The sequence below is a fragment of the Saccoglossus kowalevskii genome, chromosome 15 (assembly GCF_978046115.1).
Source record: "Saccoglossus kowalevskii chromosome 15, keSacKowa6.1, whole genome shotgun sequence".
NCBI classification, from domain to species: domain Eukaryota; kingdom Metazoa; phylum Hemichordata; class Enteropneusta; family Harrimaniidae; genus Saccoglossus; species Saccoglossus kowalevskii.
The window spans coordinates 25938948-25951818 of NC_140655.1; the positions used below are offsets into that span (position 1 = coordinate 25938948).

At 35.2% G+C, this 12871-nt stretch overlaps 1 protein-coding gene across 1 annotated transcript in view; it reads left to right on the plus strand.

Moving 5' to 3' along the window:
* Positions 1–12871, plus strand: part of LOC100367184 (H(+)/Cl(-) exchange transporter 6) — a 44081-nt gene that overhangs the window by 26716 nt on the left and 4494 nt on the right. The window contains exons 14-21 of the mRNA XM_002740854.3: positions 1736–1889; positions 2458–2617; positions 4750–4856; positions 5838–6027; positions 6724–6887; positions 9163–9310; positions 10003–10110; positions 11436–11561. Of these exons, the coding sequence (XP_002740900.1) occupies positions 1736–1889; positions 2458–2617; positions 4750–4856; positions 5838–6027; positions 6724–6887; positions 9163–9310; positions 10003–10110; positions 11436–11561 (1157 nt within the window). The remainder of the gene's footprint in view (positions 1–1735; positions 1890–2457; positions 2618–4749; positions 4857–5837; positions 6028–6723; positions 6888–9162; positions 9311–10002; positions 10111–11435; positions 11562–12871) is intronic.

Here is a 12871-nt window from a genome sequence, read left to right on the forward strand (position 1 = left end):
TGAAAATTGTTCTAAAAATGCCCATTTTTGGTATATCGGTATTGCTAAAAAAAAATTCTCGAGAACCAAGCTTTATTTGGGTAAAAACACTCATATGGCTGTGGCATATCTCAAAATATATAGTTAAGTAGCACTTTTAAAACAAATGTTATGATAAAACAAATGTTATGATAAAATTATCACCCTATTTAATAGACTGAAATACCAGGGTACGACTTCAGTAGTTAAAACATCACAATCATCACACAGTATGCATATACATTTTGTGTCAACAAAAAAATGTATTTTACATATGTTGTATACTATAAAACTGTATTCACTGTTTTCAACAACACGACGGCACATGCTCTAGTGTTTTCTCCGGTGAATGGAACATGTAGTCAAGTGTTGTGATACATTTCCATGGGAAATCGAACACAAAGTTGTTTTTGTCAGTGAAGCTATGCCGTGATATAAGACAGCTAAATCAAAATTTATGAAATTGATGAAGGAACCAGCTTTTGTAGCTTGCCCATGTTATCAAATCATTCATTTTAACTAAGGCCAAATACAGCGTTTCCTAACACGATCATGTATGGGTTTGTAGGGAGATCAACTAAGCCATGGATGGTCGACTTCAGCGAAACCATGCGAATCGAATGAAGGTGAATCTATGTGAATCCACACTCATCAGACCACTTTTCAAAATCACAAGCAAATGAAATTCCAACAAACAAACCAATGAGAAATGAAAATGATTGCCAAAATTCAGATGTTTCAAAAAATTTCATTTTGAATGTCTGTCAATTCCAGTGATATCTCAAGAACTGTATGTTGGTTTTTAATGAAACTTGGTGCATAGATGCTCTGGGCTAATGTGCAGATTTGATTAGGTTTTAGTAAAAATCCATGCATATTAATTACCTAATTTGCATGATAATTAGCTAATTTTTATCTGTTCCATGACTGTTCCACTGATATCTAAAGAGCCATTCATTGGATTTTGATGAAACTTGGTACATACTGTAGATGCTCTGGACTAATGCACAAATTTGATTAGCTTTGGATAAATGCATATAATTAACTTAACTTGCACAATGATTAGTCAATTTTTGGCTTTTCCACTGATATCACGGGTACTAATTATTCCATTTAAATGAACCTTGATACATAGATGCTCTAGGACAATGCACATACCTAATTAGTTTTGGGTTACAATCTTTGCTTATTAAATATCTAATTTACATAATAATTCAAAATTGTTTGTTCTAATCACATTTCAATGAAACTTGGTACAAAGATGATCTGTGACATTGCGCAGACCTGATTAGTTTGGGATTAAAATCTGTTTATATTAATTCCTAATTAGCATAATAATACATAATTTTTTGGTTCTAATCACATTTCAATGAAACTTGGTACAAAGATGGTCTGTGACATTGCGCAGACCTGATTAGTTTGGGATTAAAATCTGTTTATATTAATTCCTAATTAGCATAATAATACATAATTTTTTTGGTTCTAATCACATTTCAATAAAACTTGGTACATAGATGGTCTGTTACTTTGCACAGACCTCATTCGTTTTACACTAAAATCTGTTCATATTAATTTTCTGATTTGCATAATTAGTTTTCAGTTTTCAATATCTCAAGTACTAGTAATTTCAAATTATTTTTAATGTGTTTCCATTACTCTCAGCACATGGGAGTTCTTTCTAAGCTTCCTTTGATTTTAAGTATTTTCATTCTGACAGGTGCCTTCAGTCTGCCTTCTTTGGGTATATTCTTTATACTGTTTTATTTCCTGGCGTGTTGGACGTATGGTATTATGGTTCCGAGTGGTTTGTTTGTGCCGTCTTTACTCTGTGGCGCAGCCTATGGTAGATTTGTTGGGACTGTTCTCAAAAGGTAATTATGGTGTCATTCTCCTCTGGTTGATAGTTACTTCTTAAAGCGTGATAGTCGTCGCGCTGGGCATGTGCGAGATACATGGGTCTCATATAAACAAAGATGGGGACTTTGACTGTTGCTCAGATCAACGAGTACGAACTGAGACGTTTCCAAGCTTTAATTAGGTAATTTTCATGTGATTGGAAGGTATCGAAGGAGTCATCGGCAAACGTTTTTAAACATCTGGCAGCCATTTTGTTTTGTTTTTCAAAAGTTTACTTGCCCATTTCTCTGACAGACTTTAACCGTTATGTTAGATTTGGTACAAATTTGAGGCAAGATTGAGAAGTGATTGTTTGCAAATTTTCTAATGCTAGCGATTTGGGTTTTGATGACATTTTTCTCACTCTTGTGTCCTTAAATGTCAATTTTGTATAAAACAGGGACTATGCCATCAACAACGAGGTATACAATGTAATACGTAAATTAAATAAAAAAAATGTTTTTGTTTTTCCATACTTTAGCTAAGATATTCAGCCAAATATATATTTCAAAGTGTTCTACTGTACTTTTATTTTCCCTGTAGGTACCTTGGTTACCACCATATATATTCTGGTACGTTTGCGTTGATTGGTGCAGCTGCATTCCTTGGTGGTGTGGTACGAATGACAATCAGTTTAACGGTGATATTGATAGAGAGTACCAATGAAATCAGCTACGGATTCCCTATCATGGTCACACTTATGGTAAGAAACATGTACATTATTTGTACATTCAGTCGGATTAAATCCAATATAGATAAGGGTTCTGTTTGCCGCAGACTTCTGCCCAGCATCCGTGAGATTGCGGGTTTGACTCCTGTGGTCAGCTGACCTGGTGTGTGGTGTAATGGCTAGCGTGTTTGCCCAGCATTAGGGAGATTGTGGATTGGACTCCCGTGGTCACCTGACCTGGTGTGTGGAGTAATCGTTAGCGTGTCCGCCCAGCATCAGTGAGATTGTGGGTTTGAATCCTGTGGTCAGCTGACCTGGTGTGTGGAGTAATCGTTAGCGTGTTTGCCCAGCATCAGTGAAATTGTGGGTTTGAATCCTGTGGTCAGCTGACCTGATCTGTGGTGTAATGGTTAGCATGTCTACAAAGATTGTGAGTTGTGTACATACGTACATACATTAACATCTGACCAAATCAGTGATCATTGAGTAATCAACCAATAAGAACTCATGTTTTCTGCTGCTTCCCTAAGTAAGCAATGCTCTAATTGGTTGACAAATCCTCTTTCATGACAACTTTATTTTGCAAAAATCACTCTGACTATACTTGAACATAAGTGAAGTGTTAACTGCTACAAAATTTGTCCTAACTTGTGAAATTCATAAATATTTTTGTCACAAAATAAAAGACTTTCAGTGTGAAGTTCTTCATGGTGTTTCTTACATACAATGTTTTCTCTCAATCTTGTTAACCAGTTCACTCCATATTTACTTATTTTGTGATGTATATTCAAATTTCATTCGGTCTGAACAAAATTATTTTCACATTTTCACAAATCATCACCAACCTAACATTTTCACTGAGAGGTAAAATCTCCTGAAATTGAATCTATATGAACATTCGCTAACTGAAAAAATGGTCACTGGTAGCATAGTGGTTGTCGCATCAGACTCGGTAGACCAAAGTTCAAATCCTACCTTAGGCTGAACATCAAAAGGGTCGACCCATACTCTGGGTGAGTGTGCCACAGACTCAATGGGAAGGCCACTTCCACTGGCCAAGATTCATTCACTAACGAATGCGACTTTGGGGGATCCTTGGTTAAGATCCGCAGGTGCTTGTGTTCGACCGAGCCTGGTTGACTTCAGGATAGCGCATTAAAATTGCCATTTGATAGGAAGATGATCCCTGTCATGTAGTCCCAAACATGAATATGACTTCTGTGGCAAAAATGCACTATGTGACAGCACTTGCACTCGCTAACTTAATTGCTAACTTCAAAAATTGAGTGAATCAAAATATTAAATTAAAATGCCGGTGAAAATAAATAGTTTTACAGTAAAAAAACAATAGTTGGTTATTTTCAATGAGTATTCTGAAAGAAAAAAACCAGACTTGTCAAAACATTGAAAGGAAATTGGTTACGCTGGTACAAGAGACGAGTTTCGAGATATAGCTCCATCAGTCAGTTTCTGTACAAAATTGGGGGTTGATTTCCAGCTTCCACAATGTGTTCGCTGGTTTCCATGGTTCCCGGCATTCTGATGGTCTTTTGAACATTTTTGCAATTGGAACGTTTATGAAATTGGAATGTTTTTACACCACAGTTTCTAAGGTAACAGTGCAACTCAAAACTTGTCTAGTAAGTAGCCAGTTCTCTTGAACTTTTTGTGTAAAAATCTTGTTAACGATTCAACATTTGAACTTTTATTTTGCACGAGATAAATTTTCCCGAATTTGGCAAATTGTGAAATTTTGTAGCAGTGCACATTTCAGTGAATTCCCTTAGGCAGGGACAAACAGTGACTTTTACTGGCGTCATAGGGAGTTACAGTGATTTTCTCAGGAGTTCTGGGGAGCCATATTGACTTTCACTGGGTTCTTAAGAGTGCCATAATGCTTTCTCTTGGGTCCTAGGAAATCACAGTAACTTTCCTTTGAGTTCTAAGGTGTCCCAGTAACTTTCCCTTGGGTCCTAAGGTGTCACAGTAACTTTCTCTTTGGTCCTAAGGTGTCCTAGTGACTTATGTAATGTTGTCCTCATGGATACGTTTAAATCATCAAAATCATGAAAACTGATAGCGATAAACTGTTTACAGTAATTACCATTTATCTAATGTCACGCAATACAGGCAGAGACTGATACTGAATTTGTCTTTGATTTCAGGTTGCTAAGTGGGTGGGTGATCTATTCAACCATGGTATATACGATATACATATCCAACTAAAAAAGATTCCATTACTTGGTTGGGAGGCACCCCCAGGAATGGAAAGGTAACAGTGTTTTTAATATTCCACTTCTCATGATTAAAGCACCTCAGTTGTCTGGCATAATGTGTTAGAGTTTCATGTAATTTCAATGAACTTTACATGTATCCATATCAACCATGACAAGACCTGTGAATGGAGAAAATCTCGAATTAAAATGGCTTGAATATTGAATGCAAGACAAAACTGTATCTGGCCAAGCTCCCTTGCGAGATTTATCAACCAATCAGAAAATGTTTTAAACACTTGCTTTAACATTGTAGAAACAAGCATGAGTTTTGGTCGGTTGCTGATTATACACGATTTGAATGAGATTGTTTTCGGTAGTTGGTAAGATATAGTTAACATGGTTTATCCAGTTGCCATAGAGACCAGAGACGGTAAACTTCCCTGAAATTCACAGCAAATCACTGAAAAACGAATGTGGCAGTTAGGGTTGAAAATGTCAGTATCATCTTCACACATTAATCTTTTTAACACCAGTTCCCTTTCTTCATCACACATTTTATAGTCTGCACTTTCTATCAAAAGATTTGGAAAAAAATGGACAAATTTTTTGAGTAAAAACTGAAAGTTCACTCAAATTTTATCTGTTATTTGGAGACATTTCCATAAATATTGAAGAATATAAGATAAAAGTGCAGACAAATTTGGGGAAGAAATTCTGGTGGTGAAAAGGTCAAATTGACCTCATTTGATCTGTTTTGCACGCTTTGCAACATTATATTATTACCTCAGTTCTATTTATAATACTGTAAAATGACTAATTATCACTGGGTTTAAATTTCCCTGATTTTCCATTTCAGGCATATTCAGTGGGTTTTAAATTCACGGTTTTATTATTTAGATAATGTATTCCATGCTAAATTTGACATATTCACTAGGTATTAATTTAGCTCATTTTCCAGTCAGCGAATGAGCAAAATTAAAACCCACTGACTAATTAACCCATTGCAATTATGACATGTGCTGCATTGTATATTATAGTTTACGAGCACACGAAGTGATGGACACCAACATAGTGTATATATATCCACACACCAGAGTACAGTCCATTGTTAGTATATTGAGAACTACCAGACATAATGCCTATCCTGTTGTGACTGAATGTGTTGGGAAATCTGCAGAAAGAACAATCAGATCTAATACATTGGCAAGCCACAATATAGAATACAGGGTAAGTCTGTATTATGATAACTTATAAACCATGTGACTTTCTTCCAGAATTCTGGAAAAGTTCTTTCTAAATCTATGTGAATAATTCTAGAAAAATCATACAACTTTCTATAGAAATCTACAAGAATAATTCTAGAAAAGTTATACAACTTTCTATAGAAATCTATAGAATAATTCTAGAAAAGTTATACAATTTTCTGTAGAAATCTACAAGAATAATTCTAGGAAGGTTATACAACTTTCAATAGAAATTTACAAGAACAATTATAGAAAACTTTCTTTAGAAATCTATTTAAATAAAATTAATCTAGAAAAGTCGTACAATTATAGAAAACTAATTTAAGAATTAATTCTAGATAAGTTATGCAACTTTCTATAGATATCTATGGGGAATAATTCTAGAAAAGTTATACAATTTTCCATAGAAATCTACAGAAATGACATAACTGTCAAGTTGTATTGAGTTTGATTTCCATCAAGTGTAACAATTCAGTTATAATAAATAACGAATCTTTTATATTAAATTGAATTGTAAAAAAAAATTATCAATCATTGTACAGAATGGTGAAACTGTTCCCTATTAGTATGCCCCAAATATTCAACACTGGATTGATCACATGACAGTGCTTTGTGTACTAGAGATTTACAATATTTCATTCATCATATTGTAATATCGAAACCTATTTTCATCTCGTAGAGAGGCAGTACACTCACTAGAGCTGCTGAAGTCAAAAGAAGAACATTTTCACAAAGTTCACTGGAGTTAAGAAGAAGTAACAGTGTAAACTCACAAACGGGAATCAGACGAAGTAACAGTGATTTAACTCCTGAAGAGAGCATTAACAATTTACTCTTGGACAGGTGAGTGTCCATTACTAGTATATACCTTTGTATTGTGGTTGCTTGTGGTGTGTAATGTGGATTCTAGGCATGAGCGGCATATGGCTTTAGTAGAAGCAGTGTTATCCCCAGGATTTGTTCACAGGATGTAGACTAATTTGCATAAATTAGCATAACAATGAGATGAATGAATTTGCGTAAATTATTGGGGACTACTGTAAAACATTTTGAATTGATATTAAAATTTTTAGTGATATCTTGAATTAGCGAATCAGTTCTCTCGCTAAATTCGTGAAAAAGACATGCTCGCGAAAAAGACACATTTTACAGTATATAAAAAAACACACCATGCAAAAATTCAAATAAAAAGTTGAAAGTTTATTCTTTACCACTGCAGAAGTATTTACAGGTAGTGTATAAGCTGCAGACATATAGCGCTACATTCAATCGCTAAGGTGTCAATCACCGCTAAAAGTACCTATGTTTTCGAGGCGTGGGCGTTGAACTGTAGCAAAACAAAAGATTGGGCTGTCCACAATAGCGTATCGGATGGTATATTGGTCAAGACGATAGCATATCAGCATAAATTATAGCGTATCGGAACCAATACGCTAAAACCCTCTGGAGAGAACACTTGTGGAAGCCTGTATTGATTCTAGGCATTGGTGGAGTGGTTTATAGTGAGTGAAACACAGCATAGATTCTTGTAATTGGTGGAGTGGCATACAGTGAGTGGAAGACCATAGATTCTAGGCATTGGTGGAGTGGTTTATAGCGAGTGAAACACAGCATAGATTCTAGGCATTGGTGGAGTGGTTTATAGTGAGTGGAAGACCATAGATTCTAGGCATTGGTGGAGTGGTTTATAGTGAGTGAAACACAGCATAGATTCTAGGCATTGGTGGAGTGGCATATAGTGAGTGAAACACAGCATAGATTCTAGGCATTGGTGGAGTGGTTTATAGCGAGTGAAACACAGCATAGATTCTAGGCATTGGTGGAGTGGTTTATAGTGAGTGAAACACAGCATAGATTCTAGGCATTGGTGGAGTGGTTTATAGTGAGTGAAACACAGCATAGATTCTAGGCATTGGTGGAGTGGTTTATAGTGAGTGAAACACAGCATAGATTCTAGCCATTGGTGGAGTGGTTTATAGTGAGTGAAACACAGCATAGATTCTAGGCATTGGTGGAGTGGTTTATAGTGAGTGAAACACAGCATAGATTCTAGGCATTGGTGGAGTGGTTTATAGTGAGTGAAACACAGCATAGATTCTAGGAATTGGTGGAGTGGTTTATAGTGAGTGAAACACAGCATAGATTCTAGGCATTGGTGGAGTGGTTTATAGTGAGTGAAACACAGCATAGATTCTAGGCATTGGTGGAGTGGTTTATAGTGAGTGAAACACAGCATAGATTCTAGGCATTGGTGGAGTGGTTTATAGTGAGTGAAACACAGCATAGATTCTAGGCATTGGTGGAGTGGTTTATAGTGAGTGAAACACAGCATAGATTCTAGGCATTGGTGGAGTGGTTTACAGTGAGTGAAACACAGCATAGATTCTAGGAATTGGTGGAGTGGTTTATAGTGAGTGAAACACAGCATAGATTCTAGGCATTGGTGGAGTGGTTTATAGTGAGTGAAACACAGCATAGATTCTAGGCATTGGTGGAGTGGTTTATAGTGAGTGAAACACAGCATAGATTCTAGGCATTGGTGGAGTGGTTTATAGTGAGTGAAACACAGCATAGATTCTAGGAATTGGTGGAGTGGTTTATAGTGAGTGAAACACAGCATAGATTCTAGGCATTGGTGGAGTGGTTTATAGTGAGTGAAACACAGCATAGATTCTAGGCATTGGTGGAGTGGTTTATAGTGAGTGAAACACAGCATAGATTCTAGGCATTGGTGGAGTGGTTTATAGTGAGTGAAACACAGCATAGATTCTAGGCATTGGTGGAGTGGTTTATAGTGAGTGAAACACAGCATAGATTCTAGGCATTGGTGGAGTGGTTTATAGCGAGTGAAACAGCATAGATTCTAGGCATTGGTGGAGTGGTTTATAGTGAGTGAAACACAGCATAGATTCTAGGCATTGGTGGAGTGGCATACAGCGAGTGGAAGACCATAGATTCCATAGCAATTAGTGGAGTGAGGGAGAGTGAGTTGAACATATATTCTGGGCTAAAGAATTAGTCTATGCTGTACTTCGACAACAATTAAAGACAAACAATTTCATGGGTGAAATAGGTTCAAGTGACTGCAAATCATTAATCAAATCAAATTATGTTTTAGTCGCCCAGAACCATACAAGGCATACTATCCTGATGACAATCGTCCATTAGAAGAAGAATATAAAGCCGTAACATTTCATGGTTTGATATTACGATCACAGCTAGTTACATTGTTAAACAATAGGATATATTATCCAGAAAGTACAATGGTGAGTATGTAACATTTCATGGTTTGATATTACGATCACAACTAGTTACATTGTTAAACAATAGAATATATTATCCAGAAAGTACAATGGTGAGTATGTAACATTTCATGGTTTGATATTACGATCACAGCTAGTTATATTGTTAAACAATAGGATATATTATCCAGAAAGTACAATGGTGAGTATGTAACATTTCATGATTTGATATTACGATCACAACTAGTTACATTGTTAAACAATAGAATATATTATCCAGAAAGTACAATGGTGAGTATGTAACATTTCATGGTTTGATATTACGATCACAGCTAGTTACATTGTTAAACAATAGAATATATTATCCAGAAAGTACAATGGTGAGTATGTAACATTTCATGGTTTGATATTACGATCACAGCTAGTTACATTGTTAAACAATAGAATATATTATCCAGAAAGTACAATGGTGAGTATGTAATATTTCATGGTTTGATAAAGTTTACTACATTAAATCCATAATCACAAATAAAATCATTGTTTTCTTGCCAAGTTTGTGAACTTAAAACCCAGTAAAATGCTCACAATATCGAAATAGTGAAACTAAAAGCCAGTAAAAATAAATGGTTTTACAATGGATCTGATAAATCTGTTTTATAACTGTTTTATCGAAATTATGTTTTTTTTTCATATCATGTATGCACTTTTTTTTTTAGAGTTCTTGCCAGCCACACCTCACTTATGATGACTTGACCGAAGATTATCCTCGATATCCGGATATTTATGATTTAGATTTAACACAAATAAATCCAAGGATGATTATGGTGAGTGAAATATTCCTTGATTGTGATATTTTTAGAAATCTTTGAACAAAAATGTTCAAACACAAACAATGCTTGGCTTTTTGCTGCCTTCTGTCACCGCCATATTGTTCTGAACACCGGACAGCAACATTGGCAGCTCAGTTGCTGACTGGTTTGCTATGCCTGACCCAAGCTCATTACAAGTTAGGTCAACCTACCTCAATGGTTGACATCAAACTGATGGTAAGGGACTCGGACACATTAAATATGAACAGAAGATTACAATGCGATTGATTGTCTTTCAATTATTTCAATCAATCAAATAAATTGCCATATGATGAATGGCAAAGTTATCCAATCAAAATGCATGACTGTAATGTTAGGACACATTCACTGGTCCAAAAAATGGTTCAACCTTACCAGTTCTAATTACATATCAATATAAGACCCTCTTGGCAAATCAGTCAGCAACTTAGATGGCACTGTTTGCGTTTTGGTTTTCAGAACATATGTCGGTGACAGTAACTCTTGAATGTCATCATTTTTTTCATCAAAACTTTCATGCAACATTAGGTTTCTACAATTTCTTTGTTACTTTTGTACCAAATAGACATAATTTCAAATAGGCTACAAATTTGACAAGGTTTCTGATTCACGTAAACATACAAATTCTGAAAATAACATATATTTGTCAATATACAGAGACCGTAGTTATTGGTCAAACATGAATGCTATGGTCAAACATGAATGCTATGGTCAAACATGAATACTATGGTCAAACATGAATGCTATGGTCAAACATGAATGATAGGGTCAAACATGAATGCTAGGGTCAAACATGAATGCTAGGGTCAAACATGAATGCTATGGTCAAACATGAATGCTATGGTATGGTCAAACATGAATGCTGAGGTCAAACATGAATGCTATGGTCAAACATGAATGCTATGGTCAAACATGAATGCTATGGTTAAACATGAATGCTAGAGTCAAACATGAATGCTAGGGTCAAACATGAATGCTAGGGTCAAACATGAATGCTATGATCAAACATGAAAGCTATGGTCAAACATGAATGCTATGGTCAAACATGAATGCTATGGTCAAACATGAAAGCTACGGCCAAACATGGAAGCTATGGTCAAACCTGAAAGTTATGGACAAACATGAAAGATCCGGCCAAACATTAAACATGAAAGCTTCGTTCAAACGTTGGTGATATGGAGTTCTGTATTACATTACACTGTTGAAATATGCATGCAATAATGTGGTAGATTCTTATATTAATGTACATCACTTCAATATGTGTTACAATGTATAACCATTCACTGATTCTTTTTCCCCAGGATGTTACACCGTACATGAATCCATGTCCTTACACGGTGTCGGCTCATACACCAGTACCTCATGTTTATAATTTATTTCGTACCATGGGACTCAGGCATATAATTGTTATAAGCAGTATTGGGGAGGTAAGTTCAAAGGTCATAGAACTATAAATAGAATATGGAGAGATTTAATTACTACCTTATACTAAAATATGTTTGGATATTTAAAGTACTAAAAAATTTCCACTTCTGGTTCGGTTAGACTTAAAATACACCATGAATGTTCATTTTTGAGATATAATTTTTGGTATGTGTTGATTCATGGATATTTTATCTTCGTCGTCTTGTACTTCGTTTAGTAATTTGAACTTCCCAGTTTGCATAAAAAGAGTGAGTTTCGCGATTTCGACATTATATTGCAATTTCTTTCAATTTTAATTAGTTGTATTGCAATGCATTAGTAATAATGTAAATATATATATACAGTTCTTTATTTCATTGATGAAACCGAGTTATATATTTGTTACGTACTATAATTTATCTGTATTGGAAAACGGTTTTGGTGATTATTAATTTTAATAAACAATATTCAACTATCCTTTACAACACCGATAAAATCATAATGCTAATGTTTATTGGTCTTTGAAACTAGAGGCATTATCAGAGCATGGGTCTTATTTTAGAACTCCTGCCAGAGCAACTGCACAAATCATAAGGGCACATTAATTCCCAGAATAGCGCAAGTTGTTAAAGAAACATAAAACTTTAATTCTCAACAACGATGAAAGGACCAGTTACTGCGACAAAGCCCTACTCCCAGCGAGACCCACCCAATACGAAACCCACTTACCGCGAAGCTACTAGTATATATTCAAATATGTTTTGCGACAATGATTGTGTAACAAAATCCAATCATGTCAACAACTGAATGTAAATATTCAAATATTTGTATCAAAAATCTAATCACATTTCAGTTTCATGGACTGACTTTCTGCTACATTGCCATGATCGCTTTTGAGATACCTATGGAACAGACACACAGACAGACACGCAAACAGACACGCAAACACAGGGTAAACTCAATTACCTTTTTTGTGTTCTTTAAGATATAAAGAAATGCCTATATGATTAACATGATTTTTAATATGATTACGTGCATTTTCTTTAGTAATTCTGAATTCTTTTGTTTTTCCTTGAGCTTGCACATTGTTTTAAAACCTTGCCAGGGGTCAAAATTTTGCAAAGATTAGAACTACAGATAGCATGACATAAATTATTCAGATCCAAACTGTTGAGCACAAAAATATTTGTTAATGATCTCGCTAGATTCAAATAATGAAAACAGAAATGTACCGGCTCAGAAATGGTAATACCTATATGCAGAAAGAAACAAGCATTTCATGATGTCACAAATCACTTTATAGTAAAATCTCATAATTATGACACAGGCTATA